At 47.4% G+C, this 20,890-nt stretch overlaps 2 protein-coding genes and 1 long non-coding RNA gene across 5 annotated transcripts in view; 1 reads left to right on the top strand and 2 right to left on the bottom strand.

Moving 5' to 3' along the window:
• Nucleotides 1-8,642, bottom strand: part of lrrc4ba (leucine rich repeat containing 4Ba) — a 22,996-nt gene extending 14,354 nt beyond the window's left edge. The window contains exons 1-2 of the mRNA XM_086055387.1: nucleotides 7,344-8,642; nucleotides 6,115-6,392 (exon numbers count right to left, since the gene is read on the bottom strand). The gene's annotated coding sequence lies outside the window, so the exon portion shown is untranslated. The remainder of the gene's footprint in view (nucleotides 1-6,114; nucleotides 6,393-7,343) is intronic.
• On the top strand, nucleotides 6,955-16,663 carry LOC147134049 (uncharacterized). The gene is made up of 3 exons (XR_015090105.1): nucleotides 6,955-7,932; nucleotides 10,094-10,258; nucleotides 13,249-16,663. It is a non-coding gene; the product is annotated as an uncharacterized LOC147134049 (long non-coding RNA).
• Nucleotides 8,793-20,890, bottom strand: med25 (mediator complex subunit 25). 3 transcript variants are annotated; one of them, XM_086055383.1, is made up of 20 exons: nucleotides 20,678-20,890; nucleotides 20,195-20,335; nucleotides 20,070-20,115; nucleotides 19,563-19,687; nucleotides 19,387-19,485; nucleotides 18,834-18,954; nucleotides 18,618-18,765; nucleotides 17,619-17,743; nucleotides 17,402-17,477; nucleotides 16,311-16,573; nucleotides 16,119-16,220; nucleotides 13,861-13,946; nucleotides 13,734-13,791; nucleotides 13,555-13,662; nucleotides 13,287-13,463; nucleotides 10,371-10,481; nucleotides 10,059-10,130; nucleotides 9,496-9,666; nucleotides 9,284-9,404; nucleotides 8,793-9,174 (listed from the first exon to the last, which is right to left on the bottom strand). In XM_086055383.1, the coding sequence occupies exons 2-20, from the start codon at nucleotides 20,329-20,331 to the stop codon at nucleotides 9,071-9,073; spliced, it is 2,250 nt and encodes a 749-aa protein (XP_085911509.1). In that variant the 5' UTR covers nucleotides 20,332-20,335; nucleotides 20,678-20,890; the 3' UTR covers nucleotides 8,793-9,070. The 3 variants fall into 3 exon arrangements, with proteins under 3 accessions (XP_085911509.1, XP_085911510.1, XP_085911512.1); XM_086055384.1 differs by having other exon boundaries at nucleotides 16,119-16,208; XM_086055386.1 differs by lacking the exon at nucleotides 10,059-10,130 and having other exon boundaries at nucleotides 20,678-20,889.

Here is a 20,890-nt window from a genome sequence, read left to right as displayed (position 1 = left end):
CCAGATGAATAAGAAGACAAAGAGGACGAGGAAAGTGAATAAGTCGAGCAATAAGATGAAGAAGCAGAACACAAAGACAAAGATGAAGACTGAGAAGACTGAAAAGGAGACGCAGATGACAATGAGGAAGAAGAAGGAGAAAGTTAAAAAGAAAACCAAGAAGAGGAATTACAAGCGGAGCTGGGCATCGCCCCTCCGTCCCCGAGTTTCCGTCCTGCATATTTAATGGGCCCACGTGGTCCCAGTCGGTCGGAGTCAGCCAACCGGCGTCCAGAACGGACTTAACCGATACCACGTCACACACGAAAAATTATTTTACAGGGTGTTGTGTACCTAACAGACGCAATGACACGTGCCCCATATTGTTTTGTGTCACTTGTTGACGGAAACTCGGGGACGGAGGGACGATGCCCAGCTCTGATTACGCGGAAGAGGAAAAAGCAGCCGATGAAAATAAAGACGAAGACAAAAAAAAGACAAAGAAGACGGAGAAGGAGAAGAGGCGAAAGAAGCAAAAACCAAAGAAGTAGCGGAAAGAGATCACAAAGAAAAAAAAGTTCAAGATGGTGAAGAAGATGAAGTAAGTCATGTAAGTCAGCATAAAAAAAGCAAGCAAAAAGAAATCTAACGTTTTGAAAAGTGAAGGATGAACGCTACGATCTAAGTTTCATATTTCAAAGTTAAAAAAAGAGAATAAGTGCAAAAGTAAAATGTTTTTTTTTTTTTTAAGGTAACCTAACTAATGTAACAATACAGAAAGTGTCTTCCAAGTATAACATTCAAACGCTAGAACAAATGCAACAACGCAAAGTAAGTAAAATACTGACAAAGACTCAAAAGCAAAAATAAACAGACGGGTATATAAGATAAATAAAAGAAAAAGTGAAAATGGAAATGGAAGCACACACTTTTATGATGAACACACACAACGAATCCCGAACTCCATCAAGGCTCAAGTGTTTGTCGCCTTTCGTTGCTGTCTCCTTTTCCCAGACTCTCCCCAAAATCCAAAGCAAATCTTTCATGTGACGCTTGGCGGTCCCGAGGGCCGTTATTAACTTGTCCCGCGCCACCAAAGCGCCTCCGGCCCCAAACATCAATACCATTCGCGCAAGCGCACACGGCACGCGCGTGCGCGTGCGCTCAGTTCTCGCTGCACGCGTGTGTGATGATAACGTGTGCGTCGGTGAAGTGGCCGATGTAAAGAAGTGCAGCGGGCTTTGTTGTCCCCCGCATGAAATATTCAAAAGTTGCTGAAAAGACGCACGCGGGCCTCCGGCGATCACGTGCGAAAAAAAAAAAAAAAAAAAAAAAAAGACAAGCAGTGCCAATTGCAAGTGCCTCAATGTCAAAGTCCATGTCAAGGTCAAGCACAAAGCACAATAAAAAAAAAAAAGTGTCAATACTGCGGGAAGAAGAAGTACGCAAATACGGAAATGAAATGGAACACGAGAAGAAATCGGCATTTTACGCCAAGCCTGTGCCTGCGTTCAGAATGCAGGACACACGACGGCATAAATATTCATACACACTCTATACTATCTGGCACATTAACATCAAAGACAACACCGGTGGAAAGAAACAAGACCGGCTGAAAGCACTTTATAAAAAAAAAAAAAAAAAAAAAAGGCAAAGGTAACAGTAAGTAAAGAAAATCTAAATAAAATGCGCAATATTTTTCAAAAGCAAAAAGTAAATAGAACATTTTGAAAAATTAAAAACAAGTAAAACAAAAAGTCATGCGATTTAAACAAATGATTAAATAGCAAACAGTCAGTAGAAACACAAAGTAAAAGTAAAAAAAAGAAAAAAACATTAAAAATAAAGGCAAATAAAAATGGAAAAGTAGAAAAAGAGATTTTTCTTCTTACTGCTATACACTTTTGACTAACATTTTTCTTTTCTGTTTTTTTTGGAGTTTCAATGATGCACAATTGGTGGTACATGCGGTTGCCTTTCGTGCAAAATAAAGTCAAATATGCAAAAATAAATAACCTCAATAGTCAGCAAAAAAAGATAAAAAAATCCACTTGAATATGTTCATGTACATACATAATGTTCTACTGTGTGTACCTAATGAAGCGTCCGCCCAAGCGAGCAACAAATGGCACCTGATCGCGTACGTGACACTCTTGGGCGACCTCTCCCGAGATGATTGACGCGCTGACTAATATGCGACCGGATCAACAGCGGCCCCGTGTGAGGACGCGACCCGAGACCGCCGGATGATGGACGTTGCCGCGGCGACGCGGCGCCCACACCGAAAGGCGACAAGGGGAAGACGGCGGGAGAAAGTCTGGGCGCTGCCACGCCTTCCTGCCTTCCTGCCTTCCTGCCTTCCTGCCTTCCTGCCTTCCTGCCTTCCTGCCTTCCTGCCTTCCTGCCTTCCTGCCTTCCTTCCTGCCTTCCTGCCTTCCTGCCTTCCTTCCTTCCTTCCTCGGCTGAGGCGCGGAGGCCGTTTGCGCGCGTCCTCGCGCGCCCATGTGCAAAATGGAAGCGCTCTGGGGTTGCCATGGCAACGTGCCACGCTAAGCACTGGCCATCTTGCGGCGCCATCATCTGAAATGAGGCCCTGGCAACAAGAGTTGTTGTTGTCGAGGTTAAGTTCCAAATGTGACAGCTTTCCTGATTCCTCGGTGCAACACCGGGCCACCTCCCATTTCCAAGATGGCGGCGGAAGAAGACGAAGCTAGAACAGAAAGCAGCCAAATTGGATCTTGGACGCCTTCACAAGCGCTGCGGGAGAAAAGTGCAAGCGGGGCAAAACGTGGAAATAAAGCTACGCCACTGAGTCAACACTGAGCCCGCCCCGCGTCCGGGGACTTGAGGAACAAACTGAGAGTAATGGTCCAAAGCGTGCACACATCACAGTGGTTGGTTCCCGTGGGGGCCCACCTCCCTCCGCCCCCTTGTGACATCAGCACCCAGATTAGGTCTTATCTGGTGCGACAGTGCTCCCGCACTGCGCCCCGGGCGCCTGGGAAAGCGGGCAGGTTGACTCGCTCGCAAGTGGCGGCGGGGCGCTAAGGCTATTCGCACGTCCACGCCGTCAATGTTTATACGCTAGGCGGCAGGGACCGTCGGTGGTCCCGACGGGAGCCACCGGCTCTTATTGTGTCGCTGACCCCGAAAACAACGCGCACCAAAGAGGGCCCAAGTCCAAAGTCCGCCCAACTCAGCCATGCGGGAGATGATAACAACCAACAACAACACAATGCTAGGATACCGCGGAGCGCCGCCATTTGTCGAGCATAGTGAAAATCCGAAGAAAATTGAAGAGCGTTATATTTGCATTAAAAAGATTTTTTTTAATTAAATCTTTTTTTTTTTTAAATATTGAAAAGAATAAGTTAATTTGTGGGTAAAAATTGCATTGAAAAATAAATTTAAAAAAATAAAAGTGAAGAAAAAAAAAGTAAGCGTACAAAAAATTAGAAGAAAAAAAAATCTAAAAATCTGCTATTGTATTATTATTATTATGAAATCATGATGTGCTAGAGAAAAAAAACACGGGCAGATTTGGAATCAGTGCAAAAAAATAAATTGAGAAAAGTTTACTTGCTGATTAGAAACTGTTGTAAAAATGTGTTGATTAGAACTGTATAGCACCTTTTCAAGGAACCAAAGAACACTCAATGGTAAAATAAGAAAGTTAAAAAAAAAAACATGACATATTCAATATGGTCCAAGTCCAGAAATCATGAGATTTGGCAAAATGCTCAAATTAGTTTAAAAAAAAAAAAAAGAAAGAAAGAAAAGGGGGGGAACCAAATATGCAGAGGAAGCAACTCTCCTGCAAAATGGCAAAAAATAAATAAATAAATAAATATTATTTTAAAATCAATCAATCAAGAAACAAATAAATAATCAGCATCTCTTCTCTGTCTGCAAGGAATAATCTAGGAAGACAAAGTCTCGGTCTGGTGCCGTCGTGTTTCCCGCCGATGGTCGGCGGCATCAATCAAAGTGCGCGGCCACCTTATGAAGAAAGACATCAGCGCCTCTCGCTCGCTCAGCCGCCCTGATTACGGCCCTTTTTCTGCCATCCATAATCTCGGCCTCTCTGCTGCTGTCTGGAGGAGCGCACGCGACGCGCATCCACGTCCTGTGCAGTGTTCGCGCACACACACATTCGCACACACCAAATTTAGGCCAAGTGTTACTCGCTTTGCATCCTAATGCGGCAGCCGGACGTCCCTCGCAAGTCATGCGGCCTACCTTCAACTACACCTGACGACGATACGCATCGACGGCGGGAAAGGGGAAACGTGATACCGCGCTATAACGGAAGGTGGAAAAACGCAAGTGCTGACTTTGACAGCTGCCCAGTTTGTGTCTGTCCCGCTCACACAAAATGATGACTCGGAAGAAGCGGGGGGAAAAGACAACTTTGACACTTAGAAAGGGACAATTGGATACTAAGTCCTTGGGCCGACTTTGACAACTCCCCAATTTGTGTCAATGCCTTTCACACAGAACAATGAGTCAGAAAAAGCCGGGGAAAAAGATCATTTGGACAGGCAAATGCTGTCTGATACTACCTCTGAAGCCGGGACATTTTGTGCGCCCACTTCCACACCTTGAAAAGACGATCGAAGAAAGGGGGCGATCTGATAGTTCATCTGAAGCCAGCCACTTTGATGCCCCCATTCCGTGTGAGCCCCTTTCACGCAGGACAGTGATTCGGGAAAGAGCTTGCGCCGACTGGCAGCGTGAAAGTGACTTTGCGGGTGGACTTCAACACCTCCGCCATTTGATACCTTTCACGCACACGAGAAGAAAGGTGGCGTGTGAAGGGGCTATCTGGTAACAAGTCCACAGCCGGCAACTTCCCACAGAAGGGCAACGCGTGAAAACGCCGTTCAATTCCTGTCTGCGTGAAAGGGGCTTGATGAGGGAGGCACAACGACGACATTTGCATGTGACGCCACACGCTCCCAATCCAAATCAAACATCCGACGTTCATGCAAATCCCTGCACTCTGCAACCCCCCCCATTGACCCCCACCCCCACCCCCCGCCGCCTCGAATCTTACAGAATCTCGCACCAGTGCCCCCTTTCGCCCCCCCCTTAAGACACAGTATTCCTTCGTAAGCCTTCTATCTATCTGCTCCTTGTTCTCCACCGGGGGTAGGGGTGGTGGCGGGGGAGGGGGGTCTCTGACTGACTCACACGCTTAAGCCGGCGCACAGGCAGCAGCCCCGCAAGGTGCCTGCGCAATTTCCTGCGATCATCACGGCGGAGGCGAGCCGGGAAACGGATTATCGGCGCAAACAAGTGCCACTAATGGGCGACGGCGGGGAGGAGATTGGGTTGCTGGATTGGGGGGAGGGCTCAAAGCGAGACCACCACACGACATTGGGGGGGGGGGGGGGCATTCGAATCTGTTGAATTGAGAGTATGCAAATCTGTACTCACTCACTCACACGCTTATGAACACACGTGTACATCAACACTCAGACACACACTCTCACACACAAACTGATCACACACATACAAATCACACACACATGCATGAATCAAACACCTCAACAAATACACGCACACACTCAGACCAACAAATACCGACTCACACACACACACTCATTAACAAACACACACACTCTCAATAAACAAACGCACGCCTACCACTCTCCAACAAACACACACACTTTCCAACAGTCTCTCACACACACACACACAACCACATATTACTCACCAAGAAAAAAAACTGTCTCGCAAACTCACACACACCTGCACTCCCTCACAAATATCACAAAAACACACACACGCATGATACAAAAACCCCAAAACACACACGCTCACAAAAAACACACTCAGTAACAAACACACACTTGCCCTCACGCTCTCATGCGCAGAGCAACACACCAGCAAGCACACCCCCACTCGCACTCACACACACACACACACCCACACTCACATGCCAACACACACACACGCACGCGCGCACGCACCATTCATTCATTGCAGGATGTTCATGCCGGGACGACGCGGGTGCGGGATGCGCATAATTGCAAGTGTGGGAATAAAGCCCGCATGTACGCGGGCGCTCACAAGTGTTTGTGCAGGCTCGCCATCCCTCCTCGGGAGGACGGACAGGCAAAAGCGACTCACCTTGTCGGGAGAAGAGGCGGACGATGACGACAACGCCAGCGGGAAAAGACGCATCCTGCACCGGGCGCTCTCACGGCAGCGGCGGCGGCGACGACGACGACGTGCTCCTCTGCAGAGTGCTCGCCGAATGGGACGACGTCTTCCTCCGCCTCCCTCGCTCTCTGTCTCGCTCTCTCTCTCTCTCCACCTTCTCTCTCTCCCGTGAGGAGGAGGAGGAGGAGGATGATGATGCTGCTGCTGATGATGATGATGATGATTGCGGAACACTCGAGAGCTCCCTGGACGGCACAGAGACGAGCAAGTGGCGGTTTAGGGCTGATGACGATTATTCCTGACGGCGTGAAAGTGTTCGATTCCCACGCGCGGCGTCCCGCGGGTTGCGTCACGTCGCGTAGCCGAGCGGTCGCCCTGGCAACGCCCACGCGCACTCGGCGCAGCGCGCGCACACCTCTCGCGCGCTCTCACGCATGCGCGCACAGGTAGACGTTCACGCAGGTTGGTGGACTTGTGAAGCGCTTCACATCTGTGCTGCACGGAACGCAACTTGTGGCCTCTGTCAACTGCTCTTCCGGCCCAGGACGCTAACTCCGACTACTTGTACTTCCACTCCGACTAGTGGGCCGGCCGGGGCTGGCAGCCTTTGCTGGCCTTCCTTCCATGCAACACAGACGCGAAGCGGCCCAAGAGTCGAGCGCGGTGCGTTACACGTGTCGCTTTGCCCGTAGCAACAGGACGAGCAACCTGTTCTCCCGTTTGAACACGTGAGCGCCGCTGCATGCGCCCCTCGTGCACTTAATGAGCACTATGTAATTGCTCATTAGCCGAGAGCCCCCCCCCCCCCCCCCCCCTCTCCCCTTACACGCCGTCTGCAGTGAGGGTCTGTCGTTATGATGCCTCACACACAGCAGCAGCTTGTTTAGTGGCTCCCTCAGTGTGGCTGCTATTAAATTTCCAGTCACACAACAGTGCAGTGGAGAACCACTCCTCCCCCCCCCCCAACCACACACACACACTCTCCGCTCCCTGCTTCACTGTGTGTATTATGGTCATTCCGGATGTCTCCCTCCTCTCTTGTCACTTTACCTCCCACCCTGACTCAACACCCCTCCCTCCATGCCTCATTATTTAAATAAGCACCCCCACCCCACCTTCCCTCCTCTTCCTGTTTGTGCTGCAGAGCCTTTAACGCGCGCACACACACACACACACACACACACATACACACTTACCGCATGGGACTGGATAAAGATGGCCGCCGGCGTTAGGCTGGAAGAGCCTCGGGTGGCATTTTAGAGCCTAGCAGCCTTTGCCTTTCACACAGAAACCAGTCAGGGAGAGGTGTTGCTGTGATTGGGGGTGATTTCACACAGCAACATCTGGAAATCACATCATTAGCTTGGATAAACACAAGTTTGGGACGTATGAAATACAGGGTGGGAGAAGTGAGTGTCAGGTGTTAAGCTTCACGCCCTCGTCCCGGCTTTCCAACATTCCCTTTCACGCGGCCACTTCAACCCTCCCATTCAAACTTGGGAGTGCAACTCTGCTGATTGTTTGATTCCTTTCGCATTGCCCATCGAATCCCGGATTTCTGTTTAGCCGTTTTTTACTGTCAATAGTAGAAGCCGACCGATTAAATGGCAGATTGTTTTTTTTAAACACATGACAACACGAGACAAAGATAACGGCGGTCTAACCTCCCCAATTCTCCTGTTTTCATCGCTCGACCAATTTCATCCAAGAGGAGACTGTGGATAGCAAGAAAATGGATTACGGACTACAATCCCTTCACATCCAGAGCTAAGAAACGGCAACAAGGTAAGCTAATGCCGGCGCGTTTTTGTCCGTCATGCGAAAGCAATGGCAGGCTTGCAACCTACGCTAGAAAGCATGTGCCGTGTAAAATGGGGCCTCAGACAACAATGTCTGGTGCCGTAGCAAAGCGTAGGAGTGCACATGCAGCCGCTAATAGCGACGGGGGCAGGAAGACGGAGGTGGCGAGACAGAGGGAGGTAGGCGAGAGCGACGCCGAGCCGGGCTCCCAGGGACCTGCCGCTGATTAAGGGATGAGCAACAGCCCAATGAAGAGGACAAGTGAGGAGGGCCTAATGAGCGCCTAGGTGATGGGACCTTAGTGACGGGGAACTATTGAAGCGGGCCTAGAGAAGGACACTTAGTGAGTATACAATATATATATAAGGGGTATACTAGTCTAGTTACAGCTCCCTAGTGAAGAAGGGTACTTAGTGAAGGATATTTAGCGAAAGGGAGTTGGGGGACGGCTAGTGGGAGGGCCTAATGAGGAGGAGGAGAAAATGGGCCTAGTTAGGTAGATCGTGGAGGGGCGGTCCCGGTGAAGGGGCCCTAGTAAGGGGGCCTGCAGAAGTCAGCCTAGTGAGGGAGCTCAGTGAGGGGGCCTAGTGTCCATTTAGGGGAGGAAGGGAAAAAAACGAGAGAAAAAAAGAGGAGCCGCGGCCAGTAAAACAAGAGCCCACTGTCGCCGTATCCAGGCAACCATCTCCCCGGGTGACGGACGGCGACGTCACTTCCTGGTTGGCCCTATTGGTGGCCCAGCGACGCCATCTGGTAGGACTACTTGGCCACGAGCGGCGGCTCTGGGAGGTGGGAGGGGGCGACATATTGGAGCGGTTAAAATTAACACGCTGACACCGTTTGGCTGCAAAGTGGAAAAAAAGCACACAGTGGACCGTGTTTATTTTATGAAATTTGTTGTTAAACACCTTGCCATGTTTACTGAAGCTTCGCTACTACTACTTCCTGTGTGGGTGTGTGTGTGAGATCTAACCAAACCAACGTTAGCTTCGCACACACTCTATCCCGTCAATCTCGTCATTTGGGCTTCACTTATGTCCAAGGTCTGCAAAAAAATACAAATATAAAAGAGTCCAAAAAGCGTCAACGTAAGTCCAGGATTCGACCCGCTCCCAAAGTTCCCTTAAATGAGGTCCATGAGGATTTCGTCCTCCATGACGCTGGAGACTTGGGGCATCCCAGGTTGGGGGACGGCCCCCCGCTGAGCTCCGGACATCAGCATCTGACCTGCGCAAACATCAGGACCTAGACTGTTATTTTGTAGCCAACCACCCGTGTGCGCTGACATCTCACAAGTGTAAAAAGAATCTAAGCAGCGTCACTGAATGAGTCTCACCTGGCATGGGCTGCCTCCACTGCGCCTGCATTTGAGCGCCCGCTCCCGGCGCCGAGTGGACCATCTGCTGGCCGAGCCCCTGGTGCGACATCATCCCGGGCATGTGGGACACGCCCCCCTGCTGTGAAAAGGGTGCGTTTCGGGGTGATGACAATGTTGAACCTCCGCCAAGGCCGCAGGCGGACGCGCGGGACGTCGGGCCGCGTTCTTACCGGCTGCTGCTGGCTGAGGAGGAGGCTGCGCAGTTGCGGGTTGGCCCCTGGGTTGGCCAAGCGCAGGATGGGGCCCTGGGGCGGAGCCTGGCCGCCCTGTGTGACCTGATTGGGCGGCGCCCCGCTGACGGGCGGCTGCTGGCTGTTTGGCCCCGTCGCTCTCATGCTCATCTGAGGTCAAAGGTCGCCAGTGTGAGTCACGCCCGCCGGCTCGGTTCGGACGCTTGCGTTTCACCCTCGCACAAACAAGTCACTCTGAATATGCAAGATATTTTCCCTCTGAATACATGCCAATAATGTGTTCGCTAGGAATACGTTGAGCGTGTTGGCATGCAGCTGCAAAGGAGAATGCGAATGGAGCGCAAAGTCTCAACCGCTGTTAACATGAATGAAACACACTTATGTTAAAGTTAATGCAAGAAATCATCTGAACAGCGGCTATCATCTCGAAATAATCAGTCGGGTCTCTTGTATCTCAAGACTGTATATGAATATGTGCGCATGAACCTGTCGTGGTTGCCGTAGCGCACATCACGTGTAATGTCCATGCACGAATCGCTCACCATGTTGTTCTGCCTCTGCTGCTCCTCCATCATAGTGACCTGACTAACTGGGGGCATGCCCACCACCACCGACTGGACAGGAGGAGGAGGAAGAGGAAGAGGAGGAGAAGGAAGAGGATGACGAGGAGGAGGAGGAGGAGGAAGAGGAGGAAGGGTGTTGGCGGTGTTTTGGAGAAGAACCAAAGACTTCATTAAAAGAGGCAAGCATTACATGCACACAAGTCAGCAGCACCAGGCAGTGTGTGTGTGTGTGTGTGTGTGGGGGGGGGGGTGCACGCGTGTGTGTGTGTTGTTGCTGTTGTTGTCACCGACCTGCTGCTGCACGTTGCCATGGGAGACGGGGATGGGGCCGGGGGGCCGGTTGAGGAAGTTCTGGTTGGGGGGGACTTGACCGGGCTGCATCGGACCGCCGCCGCCACCCAACTGCCAAAGCGACCACAACAACAAAAGCGGATTAGTAGAGTCATCATTAACATCATCTTCAAGCTACTTCTTGCCGTTATCACATTCTTACAAAAAACAGTGTACAAATGTAGAAATTAAAAAAAACATATATTCCAAAATATATATTCCATTTTTTTAATGATATGTATTATCACGTATTAAAAGGACAGCTGAAAAATTATCCAATTTGGCTAAATCGGGGTTAGAAAAATGATATCTGGATTAAAACAATAAAAACAGCATTTTATCAAATGTATTGCAATTATTATTTATTTCATTATGTACATATATTCCTTTCAAGAAAAGACTATTTTAAAAAAACATTATTTTTCGAACTATATTTTGGTCCTGTGTGCGTCCATCTGCCTTGTCAAGTATTCCGACAATAGCACGCTGGCCCGAGAGCGTACACACTGCCACCTGCTGGTGTGGAGAATCAAATGTTTTTCTTGCATTTTCCACAGCAAAATTCAAGCAGTACCAAAATCCATCATTAAGTCTTTTACTTGATGACATTAAAAGGTAATGCGGGAGGAACTATCCGATTCATTAAGTTATTCTTGCATCTATCAAGCCTGACAGTTAGTAGTCCTAAAAGTGTCATCATTTCAACAAATTAAACGCTTTCCATCCACCAGAACCAGACGAGAAAAAAAAGGAAGAGCAAAGCAATTTAGATGTGACGAGGTGATGAACGAGCATGTCGGACGACGTGGGGGTGGGGGGTGCCGTGCGAGCCTCACAAATCATGGCAGCGGGGCGCTAACATGCGAGCAGACGCGGAGATCCTAAAGTGGCGGCCCCGGGACGTCAGACACACTTTCCAGGGAAAAGCATCACGCGTTAAGAGGAGCGTGTGGTCCCGTCGAGCCCATCCTGGCGACTATGTGCAAATTGAAATTTTAATTACGCCTCAAGATTGCTGCTGCCGTGGCGCCCTTTATTAGCGATGCAACACTGAATATGTGATGATACACAAGAGGCGGCTGGAGAGAGAGAGTGAGGGAGGGGGGAAAAAAAATCATTATTGTTTTATGCGTTCTGCTGCCTCTAAATGCTCGAGACGCACACGCACTTTGTCCGGATGTAAAATTAGCAGGATGACTAAACAACAACCATCGCCAACAAGCAACACAATGTATCGTGAGTTATTTTGCGGTACAGCGTGGCTCAGTCAACACGCCAAATTATTATTATTTTTGGGGGCCTGGCTAAGATTACAGTGACAGTGGTGCCTTGAGACACAAATATTGACCAAGCATTTTTGGGGGCCTATTCATTCAGGGCTACACCTACTAAAATTTTATTTTGCTAAGTGAAACATTTGGTCAGCTTCTGACGCTGTATTGCTGGCTTATTTGAGTTTTGTGTTTTATGGCAAGTCCTCACATTTGCTGCCAAGCTCCGCCTACACACAATGCCGAATTGTCAAAACGTCATCGTTGTCCATCTGTCTAGTAAAAGTGGTTAAAATTGAGCAACAATTGGGCAAAATCTATAGAACGTGCTAGTCTACGAAGGACTCATTGAAACTGACAAAATTGCCAGTACCCAAAAATGGCTGCTTAAAAGCAAAATGGCAGACTTCCTTTGTCTTGTCTGACATGGCTTCTTCAGATGTTTTGCGCATCTAACAATGAGACATTCCTACCAAATTTCAGGTTGTTAATCAAGATGGCTTTGGGCTGCATTAAAAAAAAAATTCAAAATGAGCAGGCTGTGTAACCCCCAAAAAGGTCGCTGTTTACGACAAAAATTAAGTTTCTGTCACAAATTCCTGGCACCAGGCTTCACTCTCGAGTGAGAGGACTGCATCAGAAAAGTGGTTTTACCTCCTTCAGGAAGACATGACATGGGGGTGGGGGAGGAAGGGGACTGTGCTTGCATCTCTGCAGATTGGCACACGGCATGTCTCATGGAATATATGTGACATCTGCGCTACCCGCTCTCTATTATTCATGGCAGTCCAACTTTAGCTTTGTCTAATCTGATCATTTTCAACATTGCTGAAATACACGACTGGGCTTCGCGCGCACTATGGAACCGTTTATTAGGCTCTCAAACCTTGCGCGAGAAGACACAGGAAGGCTGCCGTTTTGGTTTGAAACGTCAGTTTTTAGGTCATTTTGGGACATTCCAGGGCTTCTAAAAAATGGAATGCAACATTTTCTTCCAAATGACGCAACATTTCAAAAACATATACAAGCCTTGAAAGTCCGTGAAAAATCAAGCATTTCTCACCACTCTCCAACGCTGTGGGCATGTGCCCCGAATCTGCTGAAACCACACCCACTCAACTGTCTATTAAATAGCTCTAATATGACGTGGATAAAATGATGCTACTACGCCAAGCATCTTTCTTATGCCTACATATTTGAGCTGCACAAATATAATAAGATATAATAAAATAAGTCATGATGGTCAACGAGGCGCTCTAAAGCAGCCATGAGACATCACAAACCTCTGCTGGCCTTTTTTACCCCCACACCTCTACAAAAACAATACCACTTGAAAACCGAATGTGAGCACAAATAGGCTCGTAAAGGCATAATTTAGAGTTGGGTATTGGCCAGAAAGGTTGATGATGAGGGCTCGTGTCGTGTGCCATTAGCCTCTTGCTGGGCTGCAGTGGAGTGCTTGCGCTGAATGAAACGTCAATAGCGATGCAGCTTAAACACCAGTCACCTCCCCCGGCGCTCCTCAACGTCAACTCCTCCTCATCATCGTTATCTTTCTGCTCCGACAGAGCGCCATCCCACCTCCGCCCCCCCTTTTAGCACTCACCGCACGGTGACTCTGGATCTGCTTGTGGTTGGTGATGACCTGCCGGATGCCGTTGACGAAGCCGCTCTGGTCATTGGGGATGAGGCCCATGAAGATGCGCTTCTTGGACGAGTAGAGCAGCATGAGGACGCGCACCTCGCACGGCGACGTGGTGTGCGGGAAGTGGACGCAGCCGGCCTGAAAGCAGAAGGACAAAAGCTGAGCAGCTTGGCCAAACACAGCCGAGAACAAATGTTCCCGAATGGCCATTGAATTCCGGGTAACTTACAAAACCGTTGGCCATGATGCGGTAGAGGCCTTTGAGCGACTCCATGTCCTTGTTGGTGAAGAGAAACTGAACCATTCGAGAGTTCCTGAACAGCGGACCCAACGTCGTCTGCGGAGAGAGTAAGCGGTCAAAATGGCCAGAAACAGGCTGCCGTAACAATTGAATAAAAAGCAATTCACCAAAAGCTGCTGCGGGATCAGCTGCATGATGAGCTTCTGCGGCCATTGGTCCGTGTTCCTGTGGAGACGAAAACGTCAGCGACGAACCCGAAGCCAAAGGTGGCCAAAGAGCGAGCGGCCCACTCACAGGTTCTCCCCCTGGTTAACCTGCACTTGACACGGCAAGGAGCGTGTCAGATTGGTGGCCGAATCCATGGAGGAGGCTTTGGGCTTCTGCAAGAGGAAGAAAACATGATCAACGCACAGTCCAACTCAAACACGTTATTTTCCCCCCCCCCCCATCCTCTTCTTCTTCTAACACCTGCTCTGATCCGCGAAGTCACGAGGTGAAAGATTTCACGAGATAATTCGACGAGGTACATCGCCGACACTTTCTATTTTGGGTCTACGTGAGAAGTCGACTCATTTTTAGGACAAGTCTACATCGTAGTATAGTTCTTTACAATTTGATCAAAGTTGTTGCCTGCACAACTCAGTAAATATACAACAAGACTTTGCTTTATCCATTATTGATCACTAGTATTTGTGGGTTTTGGACTGTCCGAAATGGAACATATTTAGAAAGGGAGTGCAGCCACATATCTACTTGGTGTCCAAAAAAGATTTTAAAAATTAGCCGTTTAAATCGGAATGTCATCAAATCCGATTCTCGTCGAGTTGTATTATGTACAGTACATGTGTTATGTTCCCTCAGCATATACTAATATGTCGTTTTATCGATTTTTGATAAGATGGTAACAGTCCATTTTTTGGGGATCGTCCTACGGGGAATATATTCACAAAAGGATAGGCAGTCAACCTCCAGACGGTTGTCGTCTTCGTAAACAAACACAGAGCAACTCAGCGTCTGGCTAACAGACTTGCTTGTCAGCAATATGTTTTTTGGGTGTTTCGATTGCATAATTTCAAGTTTTCAAACTGTTACCTCAAGTTGTAATGCATTACACATTTAATTTTTACTCCTAGCGTTTTCATTTTAGATATCATTAAATCTGCTGCGGTTTATACAACGAGAAGCACATCTTCAGCATTTTATACATCTACTTTATCCAATTTGAACAAAACTATGACCTTAAAACCGTAGAGGGTCCCTAATCCCCTTTGTATTCACAAGGTGCATTATCAAGCAGGCAGATTTCGATCTTTTCATCCCTGTCGGAATCTCAATCTAAAATGTTACTTGGAACTTTTTCTGATGCCTTTCTTTAATATTATGCTTTTTTTTCCCTGTTTTTAAATTTAGAAGGAAAAATCAACTGGACAATTTACTTTTCACCCTTCCTGATCCAAAAGAAATTAAAGAGAGTTAATTGTACATCCAGCTTTGTTCTTGGTGCCACTTGTGAGGTCTGCAAGTTTTCCCACCTAGACAGGCATCTTTCCTAACATCTGATGACAGCGAAGCGACGGCGTGTAAATAATGTCATCCTAAAAAAGACCCTCCCAGCAGTCCATCTTGCGTGTCGATCCGGTGAGGACACGGTGCCACCATGACCTCAATCACATGTGTTGATGACAACAAATGGACTTTTGGGGGAAAAAAATGTCATAATGAAAAAAAACATGACAACATCCCACTGGGAAAGCCGCCGTTCATCTTCAGGCCGTGGATACGGGACCAGTGAGCAATCACCCCAGCCCTGCGAGGTCGTCGTCACGGTGACGGCTGGTAAAGTCGACTATAGTCTGAGGTGTGAGGTTGCCGCGGGTTTGATCTCTTAAAAAAAACGAGCCGCCGAGGTCGCCGGACACCCGTTGATGACAAACACATGCTGACTCAGCATCATTCGCTGTCCACAATTGATCAGGGCTTGAGGTCAGCCAATCACAACGGGACGATAAACTGATGCGCAATTAATCCAAAAGCAGCACTGATCAATCACTTATGGACACGTGAGTGACGAGCGCCTCACAACGAGCTACAACAAATCACATATTAGTTCAGCAAGCGCCGGACACACAGCACTAATCTCATCTGATTATTTTTCCACTCCTCCGATTCAATGACTTATAAAACACGTTATCAGTGGCGGTTTCTGGCATGTGCATTTTTGTGCGGCCGCATAGGGAGGCATTGCTGGTGGAGCAATTCAACAGATCCAAATTCAACAAATCCAACAAATGACCATTTTCAGTTCTTCTTTACAACCTATAAAATGTCTTGAAACACAGTTGTGCGTAATAATTTGGAACAGTGCATTGAAAAATACTGCTAGCATTGGGCGATTTGTTTAAAAACATTCAAATTACTCTCTATCAGTAGTTGGTGACTTGAAAATTATGTAGTGACATTTGTATAGACTATTTAAAAAAAAAAAAAAAAAATCTGAGGAAAAACATTAGCAGAATAATTTGGAACACGGTATAACTCTCAAAATCATTTACCTCCTGCCACTCCAGCACGCCGCTCCATGCCACAATCTTGTTGGCCATGCCCTGTTGCTGGCCCATCGGATTGGGGTTTCCTTGTGGTGCCTGCACACCCGACTTAAAAATAAATAAATAAAAATACACACATCCAAACGTAACTATGTCACTGCATGCACAGACTGGGGCACAACTGCTTCAACGTCGTACCATGTTGGGTTGTGCCGTGGGCGGCGCGGGCTGGTTGGGCGCCGGCTGCTGCTGAGTGGGAGGCTGAGGCTGCTGATTGGGCGGCGGCTGGCCAGGCGGCGCCACCACTTGCTGCTGGTTGGGGCCGCCCGGCTGCTGCGGCATCATGGACTGAGCGGCCGTGGTGACGGTGGAGATGTTGGGCTGGTTGTGCTTCACCCCCGACAGCGACGGCATGGACGGCTGGCCGGCGAACGGCGGGCCCGCGCTGACCATCCCCGAGACTAGAGGGGGGAGAAAGGACACATCGTTAGAGAATGACTTTTTACCTAGTGCAAAGTGTCATGAAATACAGTGCTGCCTTGAGATACAAATCGAATTTGTTCCACAACACACTTGTATCCCAAATCACCTTTTCTCATTAAAAATGAATGGAAATGCCATGAATCTGTTCCATTTTTTTTTATAATCTAATTGTATTCATCATTTTGTAAATGTAATGTATTTGTGTTATCTTCATTTATTAATTTGTCATTTAATTATTTAGTTTTATTTATTAGAATATTTACTTATTCTGTACTTTGATTTTATATTATCATTCTGATTTATTAAATTTTTCATGATTAACAACTTTTATTCTGTTTAGTATTACATTATTTTTGTTAATGTATTTATTGTCAAAGAAAAGAAAATGTGTTCATTTCATTTTTTTTTTTTTAATAGAGTTTTGGGTTATTCTTGTCACACTACTTTCATCATTGCCTACTTTTACAGCCTGTTCTTACAACCTCAGTCAGGAATTTCATTCCATTCACGTCAGTGCAAATTGTTATTAAAAAAAATCCTTTTGAATTATGAGATGGTGCAGATATGACTAATGCTGTGGCCAATGATGTGTCCTGTCGAATGACCTACAATAGAAAGACTCAAATTCCGCCTCAGCAGTGTTAATAATCACCCTCACAGTCCCGTGCATTAACAGCTCTTGCGTGTAACTCTTGGTGAGAACATCCTCTAAATAGCAAGTACACAAGAACAAGACAAAACAAGTGGAAACTTGGCAAACACACACACACACACACACACACACACACAGTCAGCTGACAACTCACATCGGTTCTTCTGGCCTTTGGCTGCCTCCACAACCATCTGTGCAGCCACCTGAGCAGCAGTCATGGTGGGTGGATTCTGTCGGCGTGCGGATTAAAGGGGAAAACAAAGCTGCGTCAAATATTTTCACCCCGGCAACACAAACGCCGCCGGCTGAACGGCGGCCAAACGCAAATCGGCGTGAATTAAGACTGCCACCGCTGGCCACTGGCTGCTGACCTGATAAGGATGCGCAGCGCTCATGGGGGGAGGAGCCTGCGGGCCTCCGACCAGAGGCTGACTGACAGTCAGCGGCTGAGGCGGCAGAACAGGCTTCAGGGGCCCGGGACCTCCGGCTGACGACACTGCAAGCCAAAAATGTTTCCGTTGCATGCTTGATTACATTACTATTTTGATGAAAGTGTTGACATTTTATTGAGTCATGTTTAATCATCACACACAATTCTGCTGACTCTTCTTGCTGCTTTTGGCCCTCCACATATCTAGTATACATAACATAATATTGTTTTGTGAATAATAGGGCTGCGCAAGAATCAGTGGTGCCTCGAATGGAGAAGCAAATTGGTCAATAAATCCTAGGTAGGCAGTGGATCAACGCCTTCCTTTACTGGCTGTTAGCCTGTCACGCCGTCCGAGCAAAGGAGAAGAAATACGAAAATACCCAGGTTAGCTTAGCGCTAGCTAGCAGCTGGTAAGACGCAAGCTGATGGATTCAAATAGGTCCGTCATGGGTCGGGATATGGCGAGGGATTCTGGAGGTTATAGTAAGTTTTTTTCAACTAAAAAAGAAAACCTTTCCACAGGTTGACACGGCTTTGTTAGTTAGCGCGTCAGTGTATATTCCAGTGTGTTTTCAAAAAAGTAAATACGAGGCTTTAGTAAAGCGCTTTGATGTAGATAAAGTGCTTTATAAGTGAACACCATTTACAATTATGATCAAATTGGACTTTTCATTTCTTGGGACTATGAAATGCTTTTGGTAACCCATTTGAGTTGATTCGAGACTCACTGATTAAACGGTAAATGATACAACACTACTGACTATTCTTGCTGGAGATGGATATTACAATAGAAAAGTGTATGTTAATGTTACAATTAACGGAATAATATAAAATAAAAATTTATGGCCTGTAGCAGCAACTGACATAAGACATGACATCAACCGTACCAAAAAAAAAAAAAAAAAAAAGTGCAATCCCGGTCATGTGCGCGACCTACCAGGCAGTGAAATGCCCCTGACCAGCACCATGTCTTGGCTGTAGTCTGGATGGGGCTCCACGCCGCCCCCCACTGGAGACGCCCGCTCAAACAGAACTCTCAGGGCAGGCAGCTTCCTCGGCGCCACCACCGAGAAGTGGATTCCTCTCTGGAAAGAATATACTGACGTGAACAACAGCTGACATGCAAACATTGCAAACGTTTGGGTGAACTCACATCTCTGATGATTTTGACCAGGTTATCGGCAGTGCAGCCTGTGTAGCTGACGCTCTCCACGGCAGGAAGCAAATACGGCGGAGAGTTACACAGCAGGACGCAGACTTTGTGTGTCTGACCTCTGGCGATGGTAGAAGAAAAGTGACATAGTAGCGAGGAAATTATCATCATGGTAGTTGCTGTGTGCTTTGCCTCGCTCACGCTATATTAATATTACTAGAAGGTGCTGAGTATGTCCTGCAAAGAGCTGGAAAATTCAGCCCCTGAAGTCAGTTTGACTTAATAGCCACACATTTAGTAGGCATGTTTATCATGAATATACGCCCAAGAGTCTCAATAAGCCAAGCCTTAACAGACACAAGGGTGTCATTTTGCAATGTAACTTAAAATGTTATTTTTATGATTAGTGATCATTGATTTTATTTGACATTGTATTAATTTTGGCTCCAATTTCATTTGGCCACCTGTATGTAACCAGACGGTGTGTGTGCGTGTGTGCGTGTGGGGGTGTGTGGGGGTGTGTGTGTGTGTGTGTATGTGAGAAGAGTCGCACATTTGTTCCCGCATCTTCTTGAAGTCGTCAAAGAGCTGCAAGGCTACTGAGAGGCCTTCCGCAATCAGACTACAACTCTCTGCTCCTCCCCCCATGAATCTGTGTAGAAAGTAGGGGAACACTTGAGATTTGCCACGGTTAAATACAGCATGTGCGTACCAAAAAGCTAGACTCACTGGATGCTGTCGATCCACGAGACAAACTCGAAGGCCGAGCTGGTGGGAGCGTGACACTGGACGTACGATTCGGGGGCGCAGTCCACCGTGTTGAACACCACCAGGCCGTACTGAGTCCCTCCGTACTGGAGGAGGGTGTGGAAGGGACAAAAAAAAAAAGCATTCGAGACAGGCTGCTAAATGTGTGCAGCTAATAGAGGCTTTGGTGAAGCAGCATATGGTGCAAGTATCAATTTTACACTGTTCCAAGCAACTGTAATATAACAAATCTTGATCATGTAGTCATGAGTCCTATTTATATTGCCTTTTGTAAGGTAATCAATAGAGTGGGGGTATTTGGGGGCAAATGTATGCGCTCCTTATTTTTTTTTTGCAGCCTGTTACCAAGTGGCCCGTGGACTGGTAGTGGGCCGATGGTTGGGGACCACTGCCATACACCACAGTTTGATAATCCCTGGATAAACAGTAAATGATCACAGTGCCAGAAAATAATGCAGAAACACTCACATCGCCTCCAAAGTCTGTTTCTGCTGGTGGTCCTCCATTGAAATACCTGCCGTGGCACATGCATTGCATGACTTATGTGATTCTATACATGAGGATCTAGGAAATGTTATTCATGAGGGTCTTACTCAATAGCTGGAAGCACATAATTCTTCCTGAGGGATTCAAAGTATGGCCCTAAATTGGCTGTGCCCTCAATGACAAAGACCACGTCAGCCACCTGGTTGCTGCCCGGCTTGGTGGAAGCCTCCATGAGGGACACCATGGACCTGCACACACAAGCACCATCAAATGTATCAACTACCATTCCATTCACATTATTGACTACATTCTAAAGGTCTGGAGGTTTGCGGGTATCTGAATAACAGTGGGAATTGACAGTGACATCACGTCAACAAAAACTTTGTCAACGCTTCATTCTCGCTGTACACTGTTATGGCAGGGTTGGGAGCGCGTATAAATAGCTACAATATATTCTATTTAATATTACTCCTTTCCTATGAAATGGTGACATAGAGGGACAAATAGAAAGCGAAAGTACACAGAGAACCACAAGGAAATGTTTTGACTGACAAGAGCCATTTGGCAGGCGCCGATTTTTTTAAACTCACGCGAGTCAAATCAAAATGTCCGTCCGTCCCGTCACAACATGGCGACACATAAACTAGGCTGGAGATGAAGCTTTTGGTGAACTCAAAGGCGAAGTGAAATATCCAAACGTGGAAAGCTGACTTGTCACAGCAGGGCTAGTATGAGCGTTTTGTTGTATTTTCACGGGAAGTGGCGGAGCACAAACGTGAAGTGACGTTGTTTTGAGTCTTCTT

The sequence above is a fragment of the Filicampus tigris genome, chromosome 16 (genome assembly GCF_054856515.1).
Source record: "Filicampus tigris isolate MCC_2025a chromosome 16, RoL_Ftig_1.0, whole genome shotgun sequence".
Taxonomy (NCBI): domain Eukaryota; kingdom Metazoa; phylum Chordata; class Actinopteri; order Syngnathiformes; family Syngnathidae; genus Filicampus; species Filicampus tigris.
Note: the sequence above shows the minus strand (reverse complement) of the source record. Positions and strands in the feature narration are given on the sequence as shown.

Bases quoted from the DNA above. Each gene is read 5' to 3' on its own strand.
- med25 (XM_086055383.1), bottom strand. From the start codon at position 20,331: ATGGTGTCCCTCATGGAGGCTTCCACCAAGCCGGGCAGCAACCAGGTG. The intron at 20,116-20,194 runs GTAAGACCCTCA...GTGCCACGGCAG, and splicing joins TATGTGCTTCCAGCTATTGA to GTATTTCAATGGAGGACCAC. The intron at 13,464-13,554 runs GTAAGTTACCCG...TTCTGCTTTCAG, and splicing joins GCATCATGGCCAACGGTTTT to GCCGGCTGCGTCCACTTCCC.